This window comes from Sus scrofa, chromosome 13, assembly GCF_054392235.1.
Source record: "Sus scrofa isolate SSC_HxYL_T2T_F1_AM1 chromosome 13, Sscrofa_HxYL_maternal_Yorkshire_Landrace_v2.0, whole genome shotgun sequence".
NCBI lineage: Eukaryota > Metazoa > Chordata > Mammalia > Artiodactyla > Suidae > Sus > Sus scrofa.
This window is the reverse complement of record NC_139395.1, coordinates 138,842,780-138,868,658: the sequence shown is the minus strand read 5'-3', so window position 1 is coordinate 138,868,658 and position 25,879 is coordinate 138,842,780. Positions and strand designations below refer to the sequence as shown.

The following is a 25,879-nucleotide window of genomic DNA, read 5'->3' as shown; positions in this document are numbered from 1 at the left end:
GGAACAGAAAGAGTATAGTAGACACAGAGACTCGGGGGCAGAAAAAACAGAGAGATACAGAGATCAACAGCTATCACAAGAAATATGCATCCACCATTTGCTTAGAGATGCCCCAATCTGGTAAGAACTTCCATTATCCTCTATCCAACCAAATCAGGCTTCCTCCACGCTTCTAAGGAGATATTTGAACAGCCCAGCCCAGGAGGAGATACTGCCTTGTAAGCTTTCTCCCACTGGGGTCCAGAGGGCATCACATGATATAAGGACTAAGAGGACCAAGACTTGGTATCCCAGATATGAGTGTGCATGTGCCAGCCAGCTCCTGGTTCTGGGAAGGCTCCCACATCTTATCCAGAACTTCCAGAAGAGACAAGGGGTTAAATGCTATCCACATTTGTGGGGAGAGCCAAGTAGGCCCCTGAAAAGGGATTTTATTCTTATGGTGGCTATTATTCACAAAAGCCTGCACAGCAGATCTTGGAGTAGCGCTTCCTCAAATGATTTCCAGGAGCATCTGCCAATTTGGTGAAGAATCTAACGCCATCAAAGCACAAGCCGGTGATGACTCACTGCACGCTGTTGTTGTTGAGTGTTTGCTGAGAGCAGCAGCCCTTTCTGGCACAGTTCTCCCGGCCTGGGACCAGAAGCCAGGCGGCACTGGGTGACATACAGCAGGGAGAGGTTCTAATTTTTGGCATGTTTCTTGGTTCTACCTTCTGTCCTTGGCTTCCTGCTCCTCTCCTGGTGCCTAAAACCTTCACAAGGACATGTTTTGAGAACAACTGAGCCAGACACACACCCTCCCCTGTTTGTCTTGAGGTTTGTCTAGGGAAGGTCAGTTATGAAAGCAATGAAAGATGGAGCATCTCCTTTTTGATTTTCTGAGACATGAATTCTCAGGAATCCCATTCTTCACAGCATAAGCAGAAAATGGACAAACCACAGAAGAGTGGTTTCTTTCCATTGTGTTTTCAACTGCATCCTTCCTCATCTTTTTTTTTTTAATTGAAGTCTAGTTGATTTAAGATATTATGTTTGTTTCAGATGTACAGTGTAGCGATTCAGTATTTTTACAGGTTATATTCCATTTAACGTTGTTGCAAAACAATGGCTCTATTTCTCTGTGCTATACAATGTATCCTTGTTGCTTATTTATTTTATACATAGTAATTTGTATTTATTTTATGCATAGTAGTTATCCATGAGGATGTGGGTTCAATCCCTGGCCTCACTCAGTTGGTTAATCCCATACCTCTGTCTTGCCCTCCCCCTCTCATCTCCCCACCGTTCTTCTTCATCTTAACTAGCATTCAGGGGCACTGACCTAGTCCTGCTCATTAAGGACAAGTCCCTCACATGGGCCTGGCCTCGGGCAGAGCCCTTCCTCCCAGTGCTCACTCTCCATCACCCTTCTCTCCCTAACCGTAGACGTGTCTGTTACAAAAGCCTCCTGTGGTTCCACACCCACCAAGCCCCAACCCACAACCCAGCGTCTCCTCTTCCTCGTGTCCTCCCCCTGCTCCCTGTGCCTGTTGTTCTCAGTCACCTCCCAAGCCTTTTCACTCCTGCTCCCACCAGCCCCTCCACTCCCTTCTGCTTCCTCTTCCATTGCCAGCTCCCCGATTCCTTCTCATCTCTCCCCTCTCTCTGCCCCTTCACTTCTCTCCACTGACTTGTCCCTCTTCATCCCTTCTCAGCCAATCAGCTATGACGTCTTCAAGCTATTCATGAGGGAGTACCTGGAGGTGGATCTTCCTCAGCCACTGAGCACGCACCTCTTCCTGGCCTTCAGCCAGAAGCCCAGGCAGGAAACTCCTGACCACCCAAAGGAGGGGGCCAGCAACAGCGAGGCCAGTGGCCCAGGTATATGGCCCAGCATTCCCCAGGATGACAGGGAGATCTCATGATGCTGACTCACTTGCCACAGGCATAGACTGCACTCTTAGAGGGTCCCCTGCACATAGCAACTACCCTATAGAGGGGAGTGGAGACCAGGTGACCAGGACTCTGTCCCCTCAGGGCCCCACAGGCAGCCCTGTCTGATGGATTTCTCAGTAAGAGAACTAAAGAGGACATCTTTCCTGCCACTCAAGATCAAGGAAGAGGATGAGGGGAAGAGGAGACACAGACTAATGTACAGCAGGGGGAGAGGGCCTTTTGCAGAAGCTGCCAGTCCCCAAGGAGCCCATTCAGCTCATGTGCCCAGGCTGGGACTGGCCTGGGAGAATCAGAGAGGAAGGAAACAGGCAGTTACTGTCTTTCTAGAGTTCCAGCTATAATGGGAGCGATATGGCCACCCCGTTAAGTGAGCATGGACCCAGCTAACACCAGAGACACAGGCATAACCCAAGTGATCCAGACTTTGTGGGAAGGTCCCCGACCTGCCTCTCTGAAAAGCTCGAGGGCATGGGCTAGTCCTTAAATCTTCCTTTTATTCCCCAGATTCCAACATACAGAATGCAGATAATGCTGCCAAAGCAGATGAGGCCTGTGCCCCTGATACAGGTAAGTTTCTGGGGGAGGAGCGGGAAATACCTCATGCTTGGGGGGGAGAGGAAAATATAGCCAGCAGTTTTGTCTCCATCTAACTTGTATGCCCTTGAGCAGATCTTATCTGCTTCCATCTCTGGGGCCCCTGCCACTCAGTGTGCTGGGATTCTGAGGCTGAATGAAGGTTCTTGATTCACTTGTCCTGAAACAGGGAAGATCAGGACTCTGGACAGCTCATTAGGTATTTCCCTCAGATGGTCTGCCTAGCCATAGAGGAAAAAAAAGAGAAAGTACATGATGGGGGTTTGAACGTGTATGTGCAAGAGATAGAGACTGTATGTGAAGAAGTGGGTGTAGGGAGTTCCCGTTGTAGCTTAGCAGGTTAAGAACCCAACTACTATCCATGAGGATGTGGGTTCAATCCCTGGCCTCATTCAGTTGTTTAAGGATCTGGCATTGCCTCAAGCTGCAGTGTAGGTTGCAAATGTGGCTTGGATCCATTGTTGCTGTGGCTGTGACATAGGCCTCAGCTGCAGCTCCGATTTGACCCCTAGCCTAGGAACTTCATACGGCACAGATACAGCCCATTTAAAAAAAAAAAAATGGGGGGAGAGAGGACAAGATGGCGGAGGAGTAGGGGGACACGCTCGCCCTCTCCCACAAACACAACAAAAAAAGCACATCTACAGAAGAAATGACTCGCACAGAACAACAACCAATCGCTGGCAGAGGAACCTAAACTCCAATAACGGCAAGAAATTCGTGACATTATTGGGCAGAACGGGAGAAAAGAGGAGAGTGAGAGAAGGTGAATCCGAGCGGGACGGGCGCTCCCGAAAGGGAACTGCGGAGGAGAAAGGGATCCCGCACCCTGGAAAGTCTCCTACCGGGGGAAAGATCAAACGAACCGGAGGAATCTCCAGATGCAGAGAAGAGTGTAGCAGTAAGTCGGAGTACGGAAAAACGATCAAGAACCCAACGGACCATCTGAACTACGGGCACAGTCACCAAAAATTGAGACGCCTGGGTGGGGGCTGGGCACCGAATCCTCGGCTCCAGAGGTTAGTCCCCGGGAAAGGGCCGGGGGACGCCTGGGTGGGGGCTGGGCACCGAGACCTCAGCTCTGAAGGTTGGTCCCCGAGAGGGGGCCGGGGGACGCCTGGGTGGGGGCTGGGCACCGAGACCTCGCCTCCAAAGGTTAGTCCCCAAGAAAGGGCCGGGGGACGCCTGGGGGGGGGGGCTGGGCACCGAGACCTCGGCTCCAGAGATTAGTCCCCGGGCTAGGGGGGCGGGGAAGAGCGGAAACTGCTTGGGAGGTCTCTAAACCATTTGACGGGGCAGAGACTGCCTGGGAGACTAGAAAACAAAGCTGTCGCAGAGGAAGGGAGCAATACTCTAGGGGCGGGGAAGTGGAAAGCTGCCTCAGAGGGAACCTGGGAGAAGAGCCTGGTCTGCGCCCGTGCTGGGGAGGGGAGAGAAGAAGGGGTGGGTCCCCATAGAATACCCCCCACGCCACAACAAGCTTACAGGCCCGCTAGCTAGCAGAAAGCTGTGCTTCCCAGTGCATTCCCTCCCCCCACCCCCGCCACCCCCTACGCTCTCGCCGAACCTGGGGCTGCCTGCCATCCAGGAGGGCTGGCCTCAACAATTGCCTGAAGCCTACCACCGCAGGGGCTCTCCCTGCACAGGCCTGCTTGCCCTTTGGAGGGGCTACACTTCCACAGAGCAGCACCAAACACCACCAGCCCCCTAGAAAAGGCCTGCAGCCCAGAAAAGCTAGAACAAGCCTAGCCAGGCCGTGAATAGATCGACCTAATTCTCCGACGGTTTTTCTGAGACGGGCTCCCCCGGGGAGGAGCCTCTTGAGTCTCCAAGGGCCTTGCTACACGCCCAAGACCCCAGGGGGTGCTAAGACCTAGTGGACCAGCTGCATAGGACTGCCAGCTCCAGGCAGGACCCCCTGCAGCCCAGAAAAGCTGCAACAAGCCTGGCCGAATTGGGAAAAGATCTCAGACGGTCTTTCTGAGTTGGGCTGTCCTGGGGAGGAGCCTCTTGAGTCTCCAAGGGCCCTGCTACCCGCCCAAGACCCCAAGGGGTGCTGAGACCTAGTGGACCAGCTGCATAGGACTGCCAGCTCCAGGCAGGACCCCCTGCAGCCCAGAAAAGCTGCAACAAGCCTGGCCGAATCGGGAAAAGATCTCAGACGGTCTTTCTGAGTCGGGCTGTCCTGGGGAGGAGCCTCTTGAGTCTCCAAGGGCCCTGCTACCCGCCCAAGACCCCAGGGGGTGCTGAGACCTAGTGGACCAGCTGCATAGGACTGCCAGCTCCAGGCAGGACCCCCTGCAGCCCAGAAAAGCTGCAACAAGCCTGGCCGAATCGGGAAAAGATCTCAGACGGTCTTTCTGAGTCGGGCTGTCCTGGGGAGGAGCCTCTTGAGTCTCCAAGGGCCCTGCTACCCGCCCAAGACCCCAGGGGGTGCTGAGACCTAGTGGACCAGCTGCATAGGACTGCCAGCTCCAGGCAGGACACCCTGCAGCCCAGAAAAGCTGCAACAAGCCTGGCCGAATCGGGAAAAGATCTCAAACGGTCTTTCTGAATCGGGCTGCCCTGGGGAGGAGCCTCTTGAGCCTCCAAGGGCCCTGCTACCCGCCCAAGACCCCAAGGGGTGCTGAGACCTAGTGGACCAGCTGCATAGGACTGCCAGCTCCAGGCAGGACCCCCTGCAGCCCAGAAAAGCTGCAACAAGCCTGGCCGACTTGGGAAAAGATCTCAGACGGTCTTTCTGAGTCAGGCTGTCCTGGGGAGGAGCCTCTTGAGTCTCCAAGGGCCCTGCTACCCGCCCAAGACCCCAGGGGGTGCTGAGACCTAGTGGACCAGCTGCATAGGACTGCCAGCTCCAGGCAGGACACCCTGCAGCCCAGAAAAGCTGCAACAAGCCTGGCCGAATCGGGAAAAGATCTCAGACGGTCTTTCTGAGTCGGGCTGTCCTGGGGAGGAGCCTCTTGAGTCTCCAAGGGCCCTGCTACCCGCCCAAGACCCCAGGGGGTGCTGAGACCTAGTGGACCAGCTGCATAGGACTGCCAGCTCCAGGCAGGACCCCCTGCAGCCCAGAAAAGCTGCAACAAGCCTGGCCGACTTGGGAAAAGATCTCAGACGGTCTTTCTGAGTCAGGCTGTCCTGGGGAGGAGCCTCTTGAGTCTCCAAGGGCCCTGCTACCCGCCCAAGACCCCAGGGGGTGCTGAGACCTAGTGGACCAGCTGCATAGGACTGCCAGCTCCAGGCAGGACACCCTGCAGCCCAGAAAAGCTGCAACAAGCCTGGCCGACTTGGGAAAAGATCTCAGACGGTCTTTCTGAGTTGGGCTGTTCTGGGGAGGAGCCTCTTGAGTCTCCAAAGGCCCTGCTACCCGCCCAAGACCCCAAGGGGTGCTGAGACCTAGTGGACCAGCTGCATAGGACTGCCAGCTCCAGGCAGGACCCCCTGCAGCCCAGAAAAGCTGCAACAAGCCTGGCCGAATCGGGAAAAGATCTCAGACGGTCTTTCTGAGTCGGGCTGCCCTGGGGAGGAACCTCTTGAGTCTCCAAGGGCCCTGCTACCCGCCCAAGACCCCAGGGGGTGCTGAGAACCAAGTGAAATCTGCTACCATCGTGGGGTGGACCTCCCAGTCCTGTCTGCCCTCAGGAAGTCCTCCTTTGCTTCAAAGAAACACTGTTAGTCCCATCAACACTCCAGAAAAGCCACACTGCCTCAAAAAAAGATTGACCAACAACGACAGCCCTCAGGAAATATTCCAGGGCAGTGACAAGGCAAACACTACCCGATAACGGAGAGTACAACTCCCTCAGGAGAAAGAAGACAACAAGCAAGATGAAGAAGCTGAGAAACCACCCCCAGTCAAACCAACAGGAGAACTCACCTAAAACAGTCAACAATGAAACTGATCTCTGCAGTCTGACAGACCTGGAGTTCAAAAGAGAAATAGTGAAAATACTGAAGGAATTAAGAGAAGATATGAACAGCAATGCAGATACCCTCAGAAAGGAGCTAGAAAATATAAGGAGGAGCCAAGAAAAACTAGAACATTCATTTGCAGAGATGCAAACTGAACTAGGGGCAGTAAAAACTAGAATGAATAATGCAGAAGAACGAATCAGTGATATGGAAGATAGAATAATGGAAATCACTCAATCTGGTCAACAGACAGAAAACCGAATCAAAAAACTGGAAAGCAATATAAGAGACCTATGGGATAATATAAAACGGGCCAATCTACGCATAATAGGAATTCCAGAAGGAGTAGAAAAAGATAAAGGAATGGAAAATATATTTGAAGAAATTATCGCTGGAAACTTCCCAAATCTAAAGGATACTGGATTCAAGATACAAGAAGCACAGAGGACCCCAAACAAACTGAACCCAAACAGACCCACACCAAGACACATCATAATAAAAATGGCAAAAGTTAGTGATAAAGAGAGGATCCTAAAGGCAGCAAGAGAAAAACAGAATGTTACCTACAAGGGAACCCCCATAAGAATATCAGCTGATTTCTCTACAGAAACACTACAGGCCAGGAGGGAATGGCAAGAGATATTTAAAGTGCTCAAAGGAAAAAATATGCAACCTAGAATACTTTATCCAGCAAGAATATCATTTAAAATAGAAGGGGAAATAAAAATTTTTCCCAACAAACAAAAACTTAAAGAATACAGCAACACAAAACCCAGGTTAAAGGAAATATTGAAAGGGCTTCTCTAAACCAAAAAGAAAGGAAGGAAAGGGAAGAAAAAAGAAAAGAAAAAAAAAAAAAAAAAGAAGAAGAAGAAGAAGAGGAAGAACTAGGACTGAGGAAGATACAATCAGAGAGCAGTCACTCAAATAAGCCAGCATACAGATTTAATCATGAACATGCTTCAAACAAAATAAAATTAAAAGGAAAAAAATAAAAGAGTCATCAAAACCATAAAATGTGGGCAAGGGATGTTAGGAGGTAAATAATCCTTTTTGTTTGTATGTATGTCTCTCTTCTTAATTTTAATATAATAATGAAGTGTTTGAACTTACAGGACCATCAGGCTAAAACACACAATTATGGGAAGGGGTTAGCATACTTAAAAAACAGGGCAACCACAAGCCAAAACCAAATATTGCATTTGCAAAAAATGAAAAAAAAAAATACACTCAAGCAGATAATAACAGGAGACCATCCAACCAAAAAAAAAAAAAAAAAAAAGAAGAAGAATGGAGAACCATAGAATCAACTGGAACACGAGGATCAAATGGCAATAAATAATCATCTATCAATTATCACCTTAAATGTCAATGGACTGAATGCCCCAATCAAAAGACACAGAATGGCTGAGTGGATAAAACGGCAAAAACCTTCAATATGCTGCCTACAAGAAACTCACCTTAGGACAAAAGATACATATAGATTGAAAGTGAAAGGCTGGGGAAAAGTATTTCATGCCAATAGACATGACAGAAAAGCAGGAGTTGCAACACTCATATCAGACAAAATAGACTTTAAAACAAAAGACATAAAGAAAGACAAAGAAGGACACTATTTAATGATTAAGGGGTCCATCCAAGGAGAGGAGGTTACTATCATCAACATATATGCCCCAAACATAGGAGCACCCAGATACATACAACAAATATTAACAGACATAAAGGGAGATATTGATGAGAATACAATCATAGTAGGAGACCTTAATACTCCCCTCACATCAATGGACAGATCCTCTAGACAGAAAACCAATAAAGCAACAGAGATCCTAAAGGAAACAATAGAAAAGTTAGACTTAATTGATATCTTCAGGACACTACATCCAAAAAAATCAGAATACACATTCTTCTCAAATGCTCATGGAACATTCTCAAGAATCGACCACATATTGGGACATAAAGCGAATCTCAATAAATTTAGGAGCATAGAAATTATCTCAAGTATCTTCTCTGACCACAATGCCATGAAATTAGAAATCAACCATGGGAAAAGGAAAGAGAAAAAACCTACTCCATGGAGACTAAACAACATGCTACTAAAAAACCAATGGGTCAATGAGGAAATCAAGAAGGAAATTAAAAACTATCTTGAAACAAATGATAATGAAGACACAACCTCTCAAAATCTATGGGATGCTGCGAAAGCAGTGCTCAGAGGGAAATTTATAGCAATCCAGGCCTTTCTCAAAAAAGAAGAAAGATCCCAAATTGACAACTTAACCCTCCACCTAAATGAATTAGAAAAAGAAGAACAAAGAAGTCCTAAAGTCAGCAGAAGGAAGGAAATTGTAAAGATCAAAGAAGAAATCAATAAAATAGAGACTCAAAAAACAATAGAGAAAATTAATAAAACCAAGAGCTGGTTCTTTGAAAAGGTGAACAAAATTGATAAACCCCTGGCCAGACTCACTAAAAAGAGGAGAGAAAGAACCCAAATCACCAAAATTATAAATGAAAAAGGAGAAATCACAACGGATACAGCAGAAATACAAAAAACCATAAGAGAATACTATGAACAACTATATGGCAATAAGTTTGACAATCTGGAAGAAATGGACAATTTTCTAGAATCTTACAGCCTGCCAAAACTGAATCAAGCAGAAACAGACCAACTGAACAGACCAATCACTAGAAATGAAATTGAAGAGGTCATAAAATCACTCCCTACAAATAAAAGCCCAGGACCAGATGGCTTCACAGGTGAATTCTATCAAACATATAAAGAGGAATTGGTGCCCATCCTCCTTAAACTCTTTCAAAAGGTTGAAGAAGAAGGAATACTCCCAAAGACATTCTATGAGGCCACCATCACCCTCATTCCAAAACCAGGCAGAGATACCACCAAAAAAGAAAACTATCGCCCAATATCATTGATGAATATAGATGCAAAACTTCTCAACAAAATCTTAGCCAACCGAATCCAACAACATATCAAAAAAATTATACACCATGACCAGGTTGGGTTCATCCCAGGTTCACAAGGATGGTTCAACATACGCAAATCAATCAACATCATACACCACATTAACAAAAAAAAAGTCAAAAATCATATGATCATCTCAATAGATGCAGAAAAAGCATTTGACAAAGTTCAACATCCATTCATGATCAAGACCCTCGCCAAAGTGGGTATAGAGGGAACATTCCTGAATATAATCAAAGCCATTTATGATAAACCCACAGCAAATATAATCCTCAATGGGGAAAAACTGAAAGCCTTCTCACTCAAATCTGGAACAAGACAGGGATGCCCACTCTCACCACTGCTCTTCAACATAGTTTTGGAAGTCTTAGCCACAGCAATTAGACAAACAAAAGAAATCAAAGGCATCCATATAGGAAGAGAAGAGATCAAACTGTCACTGTATGCAGATGACATGATTCTATACCTAGAAAACCCTAAGGACTCAACCCCAAAACTCCTTGAACTGATTAATAAATTCAGCAAAGTGGCAGGATATAAGATTAACATTCAGAAGTCAGTTGCATTTCTGTATACCAGCAATGAAGCATTAGAAAAGGAATACAAAAATACGATACCTTTTAAAATTGTACCTCACAAAATCAAATACCTCGGAATACACCTAACCAAAGAGGTAAAGGACCTATATGCCGAGAACTATAAAACCTTAATCAAAGAAATCAAAGAAGATGTAAAAAAATGGAAAGATATTCCATGTTCCTGGATTGGAAAAATCAATATTGTGAAAATGGCCATCCTACCCAAAGCAATCTACAGATTCAATGCCATCCCTATCAAATTACCCATGACATTTTTCACAGAACTAGAACAAACAATCCAAACATTTATATGGAACAACAAAAGACCCAGAATCGCCAAAGCAATCCTGAGAAACAAAAACCAAGCAGGAGGCATAACTCTCCCAGACTTCAAGAAATACTACAAAGCCACAGTCATCAAAACAGTGTGGTACTGGTATCAAAACAGACAGACAGACCAATGGAACAGAATAGAGAATCTGGAAATTAACCCTGACACCTATGGTCAATTAATCTTTGACAAGGGAGGCAAGAACATCAAATGGGAAAAGGAAAGTCTATTCAGCAAGCATTGCTGGGAAACCTGGACAGCTGTATGCAAAGCAATGAAACTAGAACACACCCTCACACCATGCACAAAAATAAACTCCAAATGGCTGAAAGACTTAAATATACGACAGGACACCATCAAACTCCTAGAAGAAAACAAAGGCAAAACACTCTCTGACATCAACATCATGAATATTTTCTCAGGTCAGTCTCCCAAAGCAATAGAAACTAGAGCAAAAATAAACCCATGGGACCTCATCAAACTGAAAAGCTTTTGCACAGCAAAGGAAACCCAAAAGAAAACAAAAAGACAACTTACAGAATGGGAGAAAATAGTTTCAAATGATGCAACTGACAAGGGCTTAATCTCTAGAATATACAAGCAACTTATACAACTCAACAGCAAAAAAACCAATCAATCAATGGAAAAATGGGCAAAAGACCTGAATAGACATTTCTCCAAGGAAGATATACAGATGGCCAACAAACACATGAAAAAATGCTCAACATCGCTGATTATAAGAGAAATGCAAATCAAAACTACCATGAGATACCACCTCACACCAGTCAGAATGGCCATCATTAATAAATCCACAAATAACAAGTGCTGGAGGGGCTGTGGAGAAAAGGGAACCCTCCTGCACTGTTGGTGGGAATGTAAACTGGTACAGCCACTATGGAGAACAGTTTGGAGATACCTTAGAAATCTATACATAGAACTTCCATATGACCCTGCAATCCCACTCTTGGGCATCTATCCGGACAAAGCTCTACTTAAAAGAGACACATGCACCCGCATGTTCATTGCAGCACTATTCACAATAGCCAGGACATGGAAACAATCCAAATGTCCATCGACAGAGGATTGGATTCGGAAGATGTGGTATATATACACGATGGAATACTACTCAGCCATAAAAAAGGATGACATCATGCCATTTGCAGCAACATGGATGGAACTAGAGAATCTCATACTGAGTGAAATGAGCCAGAAAGACAAAGACAAATACCATATGACATCACTTATAACTGGAATCTAATATCCAGCACAAATGAACATCTCCTCAGAAAAGAAAATCAATCATGGACTTGGAGAAGAGACTTGTGGTTGCCTGATGGGAGGGGGAGGGAGTGGGAGGGATCGGGAGCTTGGGCTTATCAGTCACAAGGTAGAATAGATTTACAAGGAGATCCCGCTGAATAGCATTGAGAGCTATGTCTAGATACTCATGTTGCAACAGAAGAAATGGTGGGGGAAAAACTGTAATTGTAATGTATACATGTAAGGATAACCTGACCCCCTTGCTGTACAGTGGGAAAATAAAATTTAATAAAAAAAAAAAAAAAAAAATGTGTGGAAGGCTGAGGTGCAAATGACTCTAGCACTGGATGGCTGAAGAGGGGTAGGGCAAGAGGGTAAGAGTGTGCCCTGGTTGATTGCCAACAATATTTATATGCATTTGTTTGGACAAGTTAAGAGGAAGGGCAAGCTAACAGTGTTTTCAAGATTTATCTGCCAGGCACCTGCTTTATTGCATGTTTCACTTAGCCTTTGTAATCATGCCACTTCACACACTGAGGAGCTGAGGCTGTAAGAGATTGCATACCACTGTGTGACATGTGGAACTGGGGATCTGATCCAGAAATGTCCAACCTCAGAGCTGCTGTTCTTTCCTACACTAAGATAGGAGGCAGTGGTGTCTCTTGAGGTGCCTGGATGAAGGTTTGCCTCCACGTAAAGGCTTCCAGTTTGGTTAGTTCCTGATGAAATGGCCAAGGCTGCACTCCCAGCAAGGCTACCGTCATGGTGCCTGGCTATCCATGGACCCACTCTTGGGCCAAGACTGATGTCGAACCTTCCCTGGCACGTTTATCGATGGGAAGCCATTCCATTCCTCTGTTTGTAGGTTATGGACAAGCACAAACCCAAAGGCAGGAGCTCCTAGGAAAACTGAAAAGAGCAAATGTTATCTTCCTTGACCTCTGTTCTCAGTTCCAGTACAGATTTCCTAGACACTGTCAACCCAAGTTGGATCAGGCAGTAAAGCCTATTGGTTAAAAATCTGGACTTTAGAGAAAGACTTCTTCAGTTTAACACCCCGCTCTGACGATGCCTAGCTCTGTAATCTTGGGTATATTTTGAACAACATCTCTGTCCCTCAGTTTCCCCATCTGTAGCATGAGATGGAAGTGTTGATATGAAAGTTAAGTGAGTTATGTGTATAAAATGCTTACAGGGATTCCTGGAACACAGTAAATGTTCAATAAATATTAGCAGTTATAATTCAAGTGGCTACCCTCCAGGGGAACACCCTGTTCTCAGCTCGTTGTGTCTGCCAAGATCTCCTGCAGTCTGCACCCTCATTCTTCAAGTGTGTCAGTTGGGCATCCTATTCTCATGGAAGGACTTTTAGGGACCGTCCTCCTCCCAGGTTGCTCATGGAGCTTCAAGTACACTCAGAGAGAGAGACCTTATTTCCTATGCATTATTGTTTGGAAAAGACTGATATGCACTGGTGAATTCCAGCCTTGGAATGTGCCCAGGGGATAGAGAATGCAGTTTTATTGTATCTTTCAATATACAGAGTGTGTGTGTGTGTACACATAATGCATACATACATATCTGGTGGGATAGATAAGAAGATCATACAATTGAATGAGAACTAATTGTAACAGAGACCTAGGATGAGAGAATTTCTTCTAGATGTAGTTCTAATCTTTTTTTCCAGTCATGGCAGAAAAGGCAGATAGAGGATTGCAACGTTTTCAGTGTGTAACTAAAGGACTGCTGAGATCAAAAATTCACTGTGGATAGAAAGCAGAACGTGGTTGGGAAGGAGAATTTCCTCTGGACCATAAGTTCAGCAAATTCCAAGCTTCCCATAGAGCTCCAGAAAGCAAGGGTTAAGAGCATCGGTGCTTCCTGAGACCTTCATAGACAACAGCAGGGAAAGACTCTACAAAGTATAGGCTCACCCACTCCTCTGCCCAGCCTTTCACCCAGGCATGCCAAGTCCATGGTCCCTTAGTCAAATTGATTTAAGTCATAAATTTTAAATCTTATGTGGAATAGGGGAGGCATGTTATGACATAAATCATTCTCATGGTAGAAAGAAAAGGGTCAAAACGGAAGCTTTGAGGTTCTAAATTCTCACCAAGAAAATCAACTGTGAAAAGCATCTTTTTCTTTACCTAGATTCTTTACCCAGAGATTTTCTTAGTCCAAGTATTGGAAACTTCAAGAAGAACTGAGAGAAGTTACACTTTATTCTCTGATCTTCCAAATTGTTTGGGCATAGTTTGTTTCAGTGACTGAAGTTTCCAAGGTACCAAACAAGGACTTAGAGGTGATGCCATCATTATGTGGTATTTGAGAAAAGTTAATCCATGGTGCTAATATGCATCGGCTGGCTTAATTGACCACCATGCTTATTTGTAATGTCTGTATCACTTGGTCTGTATCACTAATGTCAGTTGCTCTTGGTCTCAGAGCAACATCCAGAGACTTCCTGCATTTGTCATGCACTGTTTTCCTGGGCATGGACACTCAGTCTCCTGTGTTCCAATCATGAAGGGGCAGTTATCTGACTGCTGACCCAGGGAGGTGTATGGCATTTTTTCATCTTCTTTTGTGACTTGAAATTTAAAGTAGCAAATCCTCTTCCTGTTAGGCCACCTTCCATGGATGTCTTAATTAGATGTCCCTGTTCAGCAGAAACAAGAATGTAGGGACAGGTGGTCACCACAGAGAGGGACCTCTGCCAACAAGGAAGAGCCAGGTTGTGGAATCACCTTAGATCAGGCCATCTGTGGAAAATTCTGCCCTTTTCCTGTTGCTCAAGCAGAAGCCAGAGGAAGAAACTCAATTCTCATTTGATATGGCCTTTTTAGGCCTATCAGATCCATCTCCAAGCTCTCATCTAGAATAATCCACTTATAAGTTATTCATTCCCAGATCCAGGTGGGTGTATGATTAAATCCATCAGCATAGAAGAGAGGGGCTTTCACTGAGTCCAGACGTCCACTCAGGGCCTTGAGCAATCTGTCACGGTCAGGCTGTCAGCTCAGGGAAGGCTGGAGCATCTTGAACTATTGGAGTCTCAAGAAAAGTCCCTCCATTTTTTTCTTATTTTCCCCCAATTATGACAGTAACGTGTTGTAAAATATTTGAAGAGTACAGAAAAAATAAAGAAACACGACAGAATCACCTAAAGCTACCATTACACCCACACATCCTTGCAGGTTTTTTTTTTTCCTATAAACTTTTTACAGAATTGGAATCAGACTGTGTATATATATAATTTTGGATCCAGCTTTTTCACTTGGCATTATATTCACAAACACTTTTCATGTGATTCAAGACTTGGTATGTATTGATTTTAATGCAAGTCTGTCTTTTAACAGTTGAGATAACTGAGGTTGGGTTTAGGGAGTGAGCCTACTTGTACAAGATGACATACCATTTAGGACAAGCCCAGTTTTCTGTCTCTAGCTATGGTGCTCTTTCTGCTATGCCATATGGCCCAGCTGGAAGGCAAGAAGTAATGCCGAGACGAAGAGAAAAGATGGAACAAGTCAGCTCTGTCCAGGAACCCTCACTCAGAAGGGGGCGTGATGTGGCGCCTGGACAGTACCTCTGTGCTCTGGAAGAGGGTAGTCCCTGAGGGATGAGCTCGCATGGCTGTGGGTCGCAGGTATTTAATGTCAGGCAGCATGAGGAGCTAGGACGCCAGTAGGACTGTGTGCCTTCTGGGCCCCAGCGTTTCCACTGCTGGACTTAACAGTGGACCTTGGCGAAGACTGGAACAATGGTTCAAGTTCCAGTTACAGCTCTGATAACAAAGGATCTTTAGAAATGTCTATAATAGTGTATTTTTTTAATCAAAGTATAGTTTACTGACATTTATTAGTTTCAGGTGTTCAGCAGAGTGATTCAGTTGTATTTTTAGGTTATTTTCTTTTTATAATTACAGTTGATTTATAGTGTTGTTTCAATTTCTGCTGTACAGCATAGCGACCCAGTCTTACACACATATATATATTCTTTTTCTCATACTGTCTTCCATCATGTTCTATCCCAAGAGATTGGATAGAGTTCCCTGTGTGGTACAGTAGGACCTCATTGTTTATTGATTCTAAATGTAATAGTTTACATCTGTTAACTCCAAACTCCCAGTCCATCCCACTCCCTGCCCCCATCCCTTGGCAACCACAGTCTGTTCTTTATATCTGTAAGTGTGTTTCCATTTTGTAGATAGGTTCATTTGTGACATATTTTAGATTTCGCACATAAGTGATATCATATGGCATTTGTCTTTCTCTTTCTGACTTACTTCACTTAGTATGAGAATCTCTAGTTGCATCCATGTTGTTGCAAATAGCATTATTTTCATTCTTTTTATGACAAATGAATGGATTAAGAAGGTGTGGTACACATATACAATATTGTATATTGTATATGTGTACCACACCTTCTTTTTTTTTTTTTTTTTTGCTATTTCTTGGGCCGCTCCTGCGGTATATGGAGGTTCCCAGGCTAGGGGTTGAATCGGAGCTGTAGCCACTGGCGTATGCCAGAGCCACAGCAACGCGGGATCCGAGCCGCGTCTGCAACCTACACCACAGCTCACGGCAACGCTGGATCGTTAACCCACTGAGCAAGGGCAGGGATCGAACCCGCAACCTCATGGTTCCTAGTCAGATTCATTAACCACTGCACCATGCCACGAAGGGAACTCCCTACCACACCTTCTTAATCCATTCATTTGTCGATGGACATTTAGGTTGTTTACGTGTACTGGCTATTGTGAACAGTTCGCAATGAACATAGGGGTACCTGTATCTTTTTGAATGAAAGTTTTGTCTGGATACATGCACAAGTATGGGATTGCTGGATCACGTGGTAGTTCTATATTTAGTTTTCTGAGGAATTTCAATACTGTTTTCCATGGTGGTTATACCAATTTACATTCCCACCAACAGTGTAGGAGGGTTCCCTTTTTTCCACACCTTCTCCAGCATTTGTTATTTGTAGACTTACTAGTGATGGCCGTTCTGACCCATGTGAGGTGGTACCTCATTGTAGTTTTCATTTGCATTTCTCCAATAATTAGTGATGTTTTGCATCTTTCATGTGGCTGTTGGCTATCCATGTGTCTTTGGAGAAATGTCTATTTAGGTCTTCTGCCCTTTTTCAACTGGGTGTTTTGTTGTTGTTGAGTTGCATGTGTTGTTTGTATATTTTGGAAATTAAGTACTTTTCAGTCACATCGGTTGCAAGTATTTTCTCCCAGTCCATAGTTTGTCTTTTTGTCTGCGATGGTTTCCTTTGCTGTGCAAATGCTTTTAAGTTTGATTAGGTCTCATTTGTTTATTTTTGCTTTTATTTTCTTTTGCTTTGGGAGACTGAGCTAAGAAAGTATTGCTGTGATTTATGTCAGAGAATGTTTAGCCTATGTTCTCTTCTAGGAGTTTTATGGTGTCATGTCTTTTTTTTTTTTTTTTTTTCGTTTATAATGATTTTTATTTTTTCCATTATAGCTGGTTTACAGTGTTCTGTCAATTTTCTACTGATACAGCAAGGTGACCCAGTTACACACACATATACATTCCTTTTTTTTTGCATTATCATGCTCCATCATAAGTGACTAGACATAGTTCCAGTGCTATATAGCAGGATCTCATTGCTTATCCATTCCAAAGGCAATCGTTTGCATCTATTAACCCCAAATTCCCAATCCATTCCACTCCCTACCCCTCCCTCTCCCCCTTAGCAACCACAAGTCTGTTCTCCATGTCCATGACTTTCTTTTCTGTGTAAAGGTTCATTTGTGCCATATATTAGATTCCAGATATAAGTGATATCATATGTCTTATATTTAGGTCTTTAAACCATTTTGAGTTTATTTTTGTAGATGGTATAAGGGTGTATTCTAACTGCATTGATTTACGTGAGGCTATCCAGTTTTCCCAACACCACTTTCTGAAGAAACTGTCTTTTCTCCACTGTATACTCTTGCCTTCTTTGTTGAAAATTAATTGGTATCTTCAGTGTATGGGTTTATTTCTGGGCTTTCTATTCTGTACCATTGATCCAAATGTCTGTTTTTGTGACAACACCATACTGTTTTTGATTACTGTAGCTTTGTAGTATTGTCTAAAGAAAGGGAGGGTTATGCTTCCAGCTTTGTTCTTTCCTCTCAAGATTGCTTTGGCAATTCTGGGTCTTTTGTGGTTCCATATAAATTCTAGGATTTTTTGTTCTAGTTCTGTGAAAAATGTCATGAGTAATTTGATAGGGAGCACATTAAATCTGTAGATTGCTTTGGATAGTATGGCCATTTTAACAATATTAATTCTTCCAATCAAAGAGCATGGGACATCTCTCCATTTCTTCGAATCATCTTCAGTTTCTTTTATCAATGTTTTATAGTTCTCAGCATATAGGTCTTTCACCTCTTTGGTTAGATTAATTCCTAGGTATTTTATTTTTGACATGATTTTAAATGGGATTTTCTTAACTTCCTCTTTCAGATATTTAATTGTTAGTATAAAGAAATGCAACAGGTTTCTATATATTAATTTTACATCTTGCTACCTCGCTGAATTAATTTATTCTAGATTTTTTGCATGGAGTCTTTAGAGTTCTCTATATAGAATATTACATTATCTGTATATAATGACAATTTTGTTTTAAAACAGTTTTATTGAAATACTGTTGGCATAAAATGAATTGTATGTGTGTAAAATGTATAATTAGTAAGTTTTAATGTCTGTATATACTGATAAAATCATCACATCAATGTGATGAAGATAGTCATCATCTCCAGAGGTTTCCTTTATAATCCCTTTCTCCCACCCTTCCTACCCACCTACCTCCATCTCCACCTTGCCACTGATCTGCTTGCTGTAGCTATAGACCAGACTGCATTTTCTAGATTTTATATAAATAGAATGATACATATGTAGTCTTTTTTGTTTGGCTTCTTTCACTCAGCATAATAATTTTAAAATTCATCCATGTCGTTGTGTGTATGAATAAATAACATATTTTTATTACAGATTAGAATTTCAGTATATAGGTAGATATTCCGCAATTTATTTATTGATGGATTCTTATGTAATTTCCAGTTTGGGGCTATTAAAAATAAAATTTGAATATTTATATACAAATCTTTGTATGAACAGCTTTCATTGCTTTTAGGTAAAATTCCTTGGAGTAGAATTTTTAGCAGTATTATATTGTCCTAATGACTTGACATCTTTATTGTTTTTTTTTTGTTTTTTTTTTTTTTTGTCTTTTTGCTATTTCTTGGGCCGCTCCCGCGGCATATGGAGGCTCCCAGGCTAGGGGTCGAATCGGCAACCTACACTGCAGCTCACGGCAACGCCGGATCGTTAACCCACTGAGCAAGGGCAGGGATCGAACCCGAAACCTCATGGTTCCTAGTCGGATTCGTTAACCATTGTGCCACGAAGGGAACTCCCTTTATTGTTATTAAAACACTCTCTTTCTCCCCAATAATATTCTTCACTTTGGAATTTACTTTATTAGAATTATATTCATAACTACTATAGGCATTCTAGTTAACTAATGTTACTATGATATAATCTTTTTTCATTCTTTTGCTTTTAATGTATTTGTATCTTTAAATTGACTTTCTTATAGGAAGTATGTCTGAGGATCCTTTTTCTATACTCGAACTTTTTTGGCATTTTTTTTATTAAAGAATAGCTGGTTTACAATGTTGTGCCAATTTCTGATAAACATATATATATATATATTGCTATCTATCTATCTATCTACACACATTCCCTTTCTTATATTGTCTTCCATCATGGTCTATCCCAAGAGATGAACATAGTTCCCTTTGCTATGTGATAGGACCTCATTGCTTAGCCATTCTTTTTTTTTTTTTTTCCATTCTAAATGTAATAATTTGCTGGGGTCTTATTTTTTTTAAATCCAATCTGACAATATCTGCCTTTTTAGAGTTTTAGAACATTTACATTTACTGTGATAATTGATATAGTTAGGTTTAAAACTACCATCTTGCTATTTGTTTTCTTCTTTCCTATCTTTTCTTTCCCTTTTGCTCTTTTTCTTCCTTCTTTTAAATTAATTGAATATTTTTTATGATTTCGTTTCATCTTCTGTTGATTTATCCAGCACAGTCTACCTTCAAGTATTCATATTTCACTTTGTATATACAATAAGAAATTTACAGTATACCCCATTTCTCTCATTCAGGCCTTTGGGCTATTGTTGTCATACTTTTTACTTCTACATATATTATAAACCACACATCATGTTGTTATTGTCATAGTTAACTATCTTTTAAAAGATTTAATTAGTAAGAAAAATATTCTTTATGTTTATCAACATGGTTTACTAGTTTCAGTGTTTATCATTCTCGTGTGTAGATGCAGGTTTCCATATGATAATTTTAGTGAAAGGGTTTTCTTTATCTTTTTTTGTAATGCAGCTCTATACTGTTTATGTACAGTTTATTTGAAAAATTCTTTATTTAGCCTTTTTTTGAGACTTCACTGAGTAAAGTATTCTAGGTTGATAATTTTTTTTTTCTTTTAGTACTTTAAAGATGTTGTTCTACTGGCTGTCTTCTTGCTTTGTTTCCAGTAAGAAAACTACAGCCATTCTTATCTTCATTTGTCTCAGTATAAGATATCTTTTATGATTTTCTCTTTATCACTGATTTTAATCAATTCAGATGTGATATTTCTTGCTGTAGTTTTATTTATATTTCTTATGTTTGGGGTTCATTAAGCATCTTGGGTGTGAGGGTCTATAGTTTTATCAAATATCAACAAATTGGGGAAAATGTCAGCCATTATTTCTTGAATTTTTTTTTTTTTCTCCTGACTATCCTCTCATTCAGGTATTCCAATTACATGTTTATTTGACTACTTGAAGTTGTCCAACATCTCACTGGTATGATACTTTTTTTTTTAATCTTTTTGGATGGTTTCTGTTGTGATGCTTCAGATTCAGTAGTCTTTTCCTCTGCATTGTCTAATCTATTGTTAATCCCATTCAGTGTATTTTTCATTTAACACATCATATCTAGGCACTTGATGTGGGCATTTTTAAATACCTTTAGTGTCTCTGCTAAATACGTTCAGTCTGTCTTCCGCCTTTTTGAATATATGGAATACAATGATAATAACTGTTTTAAAGTTTTTGTATATTATATCATCTGTATCATTTTGTGGTACATTTTATTTTCCTCCTTACTATTGTTCATATTTTCTTGCTTCTTTGCATACCTGGCAATATTTTATTGAATGCCAGACATTGAAAATTTTACACTGGGGGGACTAGATATTTTTGTATTCCTATAAATGTTCTTGAACTTTGTTTTTGGATACGCTTGGGTCTTCTAGGAAATACTTTGACCTTTGGGGTCAAGCTTTTAAAGCTTTGCTAGGAAGGACCATGGAAACATTTTCTCTAGGGCTAATTTTCCTCAGTTACCATAGCAAAACTCTTCTGAGTACTCTACTCAATGATTGGTGGGAATAGACACTATTCCTGGTTCTCTGTGCATTCCAGGGATTATTCCTCCTCATCCTGATTCCTTCCCCAGCCTCAGGTAATTTCCTCACATTTGTGTACTAATCACTACTCAGATGAATAAATGAAGGAACTCTCTGCTGATTACTCAGAAGGACCTCTGCATATCTCTGGAGTTCTCTCTGTGCTCTGCTCTGTGAAGGCCAGTCACCTTGGGCTCCCCAGACTGTCAGCTCCATTTCCATAACTCAGAGGGACTTCCAGGATCTGCCTGGGTTTCCTCCTCCACAGCCTAGAAACTCTTTTCAGTCAGTAAGATGTGGCATTTGTGAGGATCACCTCATTTGTTTCCTATATCTTGGGATCACTCTTTGGTGCTGGCCATATTCGATGTCCTATGAACCATTGTTTCATATCTTTTGTCTAGTTTTTTTTAGTTGTGTCAGTAGAGGGTAAATCTGGTCCCACTTATTCTAAGTTAGTTGGCATAGAAGTCATTAATGGATGAATAATTGAGGATATAACAGTAACTTGGGGTATAATGGGCTGCCTAATACAAAGAATTTTTCACATTTGTCTCATACATTCTTAAGTTATGTTTTTCCACAACTTGTCCTCCAGTGATGATTTTAATAATTCTGTTGCATGTGTAATTTCATAGCAATTTTCCCCATCTCACTATCCTTGTTTTTATCTCATCCTATTGTATTTTCTTCTCAACTTGCTCACTCCTGTAGCTGTCTACTTCTGTTTAGTAGAGGTTACACCTTCTTGCAACCTACTGAGAATCTTATCCAGGAGGAAATTATTTCCAACTTTGTGGTCCTCTGAGACTTCAAGATGAAGCTTCCTTTCCTTATTTTGCAACTCTATTTCATGGGTTCCATCTTGGTCTCTTCATAGGGCCCTTTGTGACATAGAGTGTGTCAGTGACCTTTGGTCTCACCCACTTTCCATCTGGGTTATAGCTAATGCCCTTCTCAAACTACAGTCTAGCTCCTAGGACCTGGTAGGCCATCATCCAGCATAGCTCTTTTGGACTGAGATGAACTGCCTGCCATTGCTTGGCATTTTTTTTCTCTGAAAAAAATAAGAGTATACTGGTGGCATTGCCTTCCCCAGCAGGAATTACTATCAAGCTGTCTCTCTCTGCCTATGCCTTCAGCATGCTATTACTTGATGATTCAATACTTAGGTTGAATTTTTCATTGTCAGTCTTCCTTTTACTGTCTCCTGTGTTTTCTGTGAGTTACACCCTCTTATTCAATACTGAGATCCTGGATTTCAAGAGGCTGGGGAAAGAGAGATAGCCCTTAAAGTGCCTCAAAAAGTATAAATAACACAGTGAAATATAGGTGCCTGGTTTTCTGGTTAGTAATAGCATCATGTTTTTTAACCAGAGGACAAAGAGTTTTCCTACCTACAAGAAGGAAAAATTCAGAGGGGAAACTTACTGTATTCCTGTGGCATGAGGATCCGCTTTCTGCACTTTTTTAGTGCAACTGATTGGGCTTTTTTTTAAGGGCCACACATGCGGCATATGGAGGTTCTCAGGCTAGGGGTCAAATTGGAGCTGTAGCTGCAGGTCTACGCCTACACCACAGCCACAGCAATGTGGGACCCTAGCCAAGTCTGTGACCTACAGCTCATGGCAACACCGGATCCTTAACCCATTGAGAGAGGCCAGGAATCGAACCTCATGGATACTAGTTGGGTTCGTTAACCGCTGAGCCATGACAGGAACTCCTGGGTTTTCAATAAATCAAAATTCTTCCTAGTTTCTGGAAATTAATTGATTGGCAATCCCAGTTTTCTCTTTTGAACTTTCATCTTTTTATTTATCTTTAAATGCATTTGAGAAGAAAATTGTATGTTGGTAAATAACTAATTGTTTGGCTTTTTGGAATCCCAGTCCAAACTACCTCTACAGATTGGTGTGTTCCCCCAAAGTTAGGCTACATGACATTTACCTGATGGCTATTGATATTACTAAAAATCACTGTCATCTTTTCTGGAAATTTGTAGAGCATAGGTAAATTTCCTACAAGGCTATGGACTCTTTTTTTTTTCTTTTGATCTTTTCAGGGCCACACCTGTGGCATATGGAAGTCCCCAGGCTAAGGGTCAAATCAGAGCTGTAGCTACCAGCCTATGCCACAGCCCACAGCAACATGGGATCCGAGCTGTGTCTGTGACCTACACCACAGCTCATAGCCACACAGGATCCTTAACCCACCAAGCAAGGCCAGGGATGGAAGCCATGTTCTTGTGGATACTAGTCAGGTTTGTTACCACCGAGCCACAACAGGAATTTCCAAGGCTATAGACTCTTAAAGGGGTCAGAATGGAGTTCATGTAGAGAGTGTGAACTCTATAAACTGGATTTCCATGGCCACCAATTTGATCATATTTGTGTAACCCACGCTTTTGAAGACCGTTATATAAATTCTTACCTCTACAATGAAAAGAATGGGGTAACAAAGGGTTCCATGTTTACTAAGCATTGTGTCCTTCAAATGCTTTCCTTTTGCCTGCCACAGAATCAAAGATCACCGAGAAGCAAGTGCCAGCTATAGACCAAGTGGCTGCGACTCCCTTAGGAAGTCCTGTGGCTCAATCACCAGGCTCAGAATCCCCCACAGTGTACCTGAAGGATGTGGTGTGTTACCTGTCCCTGCTCGAGACAGGGAGGCCTCAGGATAAGTTAGAGTGTAAGTATACACCCTGTCAGAGAACTTTGACTTTTTCCTAGAGGATGAGCTTGTGTCCTCTCCATTGTTCTAAACATGCTGGAGGTTGATCTGGGATTCTGGGGATGGGTCCTGCCTCCTTGGGAGAGATTTTCTTCCCTGTCACCAACAGTGGCACGAGTATTTCCTAGAATCCACCTTGGGACACAGCACCAGTTGTATAGTGGGTGGGAGGTACATCTGAGACCTTGGTATTGAGAGCCAGGATCTGGAAAGGGAAAAGGTTTCAATCAGGGGTGAAGGCTGCCTTCCTTTGCTGGCAGGATTTCCTGAAAGCCTCCAATCAGAAAGCTGCTGCCTCCTCTTAGAGGCCTTTCCAAGCGAAGATTTTCAACATCTGTCTTCCTTCCTCTATTCCATGCCCATGCAACTTTTTACCTATGAAGAATTCTTTTTTCCTTGAGATCTAATCAACCTCATCTTGTTAAAGCTTATTTCCATTTCATCACCCACCCTCACCCCAAGTGTTTTGGCCCCTAGAGAAAGAGGGCTAGTTAATTAGGGAAGTTGAGCTTGGTTTCAAAAACATGTCTTCAGGAGGAGAATAATTGCTGGGGGCAAAAAGAAAAGTCAACAGTCTTGCAGATGACTCATGCTGGGACGGTCTCAATGGCCTCTGCAAGCCTACAGGCAAACTTTTAAAAATAGAGATAGGTAGGACCTTGTTAAAACTACATATATTGTTTTGGCTTCTCTTGGGATCTTAGTAGCCATTGAAGTGAAAGCATACGTGATAGCAAAAGTCAAAATTCCAGCTAATAAGCAGATAGTTAACAAAACTTAAACAATAGCAAGGACAGTCTGGCAAAGGTTAACCCTTGCCAAAAACAAAATGAAAGTTTGCTCATTAGCTGAGCTTAAAACCTCCCCCATAGGTTTGAGGTATTAAAAATTACAAGCCTTAAATGCTAATTTGGAAGCAAGTGTACCAGATTTCTGTTTCTTTTGGCTAATGTTAAAAGTGAAATGTCACATTATTTCCCGCATTCAGTTGGAATTTGCATTTCAGGCATTATATTTGCTCATAACTATGAGAGGGTGTGACAGATTCTTCATATTAGTCCATCTCAGGCTGAGTCTCGTTTTGTTTTGTTTTTAATTTTTGGCTGCACCAGCGGCATGTGAAGTTCCCGGGCCAGGGATCAAATCCGAGCTGCTGCTGTGACCTATGCTACAGCTGTGGCAATGCCAGATCCTTAAGCCACTGAGCCAGGCTGGGGATCCACCCTGCACCTCAGCAGTGACCCAAACCGCTCAGAGACAACGCTGGATCCTTAACCCACTGCACCACAGCAGGAACTCCCAGACTGAGTCTTGTAATGGTGATAAAAAGAAAGTATATTTAAAAAATTTTTACTATGGAAAATTTCAAACGTAGATAAAAGTAGACTACCGTGAACTTCCATATACCAATCAACCACCTTCAACGGTTAGCAAATTCCAGACATCATACTTTCATCTGTTAATATTTCAGTATGTATCTCTAAAATATGACTTTTTCTTAAATATAACCAATGCCATTATCACATCTAAAGAAAAGAGCTCCTTACCATTATCACATATTTGGTCAGTATTCATTTTTTCCCATGACTGGGAAACACTTCAAACATTGTTTGGATTGGGATCCAGGTATGGTCCATACATTGCTGTTGGTTACTATGTCTCTTCAGCCTCTTTTAATCTTTTACTTATTTTTTACCCTGCAATTTTTTATTGCAGAAACTTGGTCATTTCTCCTGTAAAAAAATTTTTAATTAAAACAAAATGAATTTGTGTCCTCCCTGATTTTAGTAATTGAAAACAAGTTATATTGGTTTTATTGGCCCGCACCCACAGCATGCATTAGTTCTGGGGTCAGAACTGACAATGCCAGATCTTTAACCTGCTGAGCCACCAGAGAACTCCAAGGTAAGCTTTAAAAAAAAAAAAAGGAGTTCCCATCATAGCTCAGCAGTTAACAAACCAGACTAGGATCCACGAGGATGTGGGTTCAATCCCTGGCCTCACTCGGTAGGTTAAGGGTCCGGCATTGCTATGAGCTGTGGTA

The 25,879-nt window shown here is 42.4% G+C and overlaps 1 protein-coding gene and 1 long non-coding RNA gene across 35 annotated transcripts in view; one reads left to right on the top strand and one right to left on the bottom strand.

Annotated features, from left to right (window-relative positions):
* The window catches only part of DGKG (diacylglycerol kinase gamma), a 222,045-nt gene that overhangs the window by 66,144 nt on the left and 130,022 nt on the right, over positions 1-25,879 (top strand). For all 34 annotated transcript variants that reach the window (XR_014822643.1, XR_014822639.1, XR_014822644.1 and 31 more), the window contains 3 exons: positions 1,698-1,863; positions 2,443-2,505; positions 23,623-23,793. Coding sequence is in view for 21 of the 34 variants with exons in the window: in XM_084987519.1 (XP_084843645.1) it covers positions 1,698-1,863; positions 2,443-2,505; positions 23,623-23,793 (400 nt within the window). In the remaining 13 variants the exon portion in view is untranslated. The remainder of the gene's footprint in view (positions 1-1,697; positions 1,864-2,442; positions 2,506-23,622; positions 23,794-25,879) is intronic.
* Positions 7,370-25,568, bottom strand: LOC146397651 (uncharacterized). Its single transcript, XR_014822652.1, has 2 exons — positions 25,383-25,568; positions 7,370-12,499 (listed from the first exon to the last, which is right to left on the bottom strand). It is a non-coding gene; the product is annotated as an uncharacterized LOC146397651 (long non-coding RNA).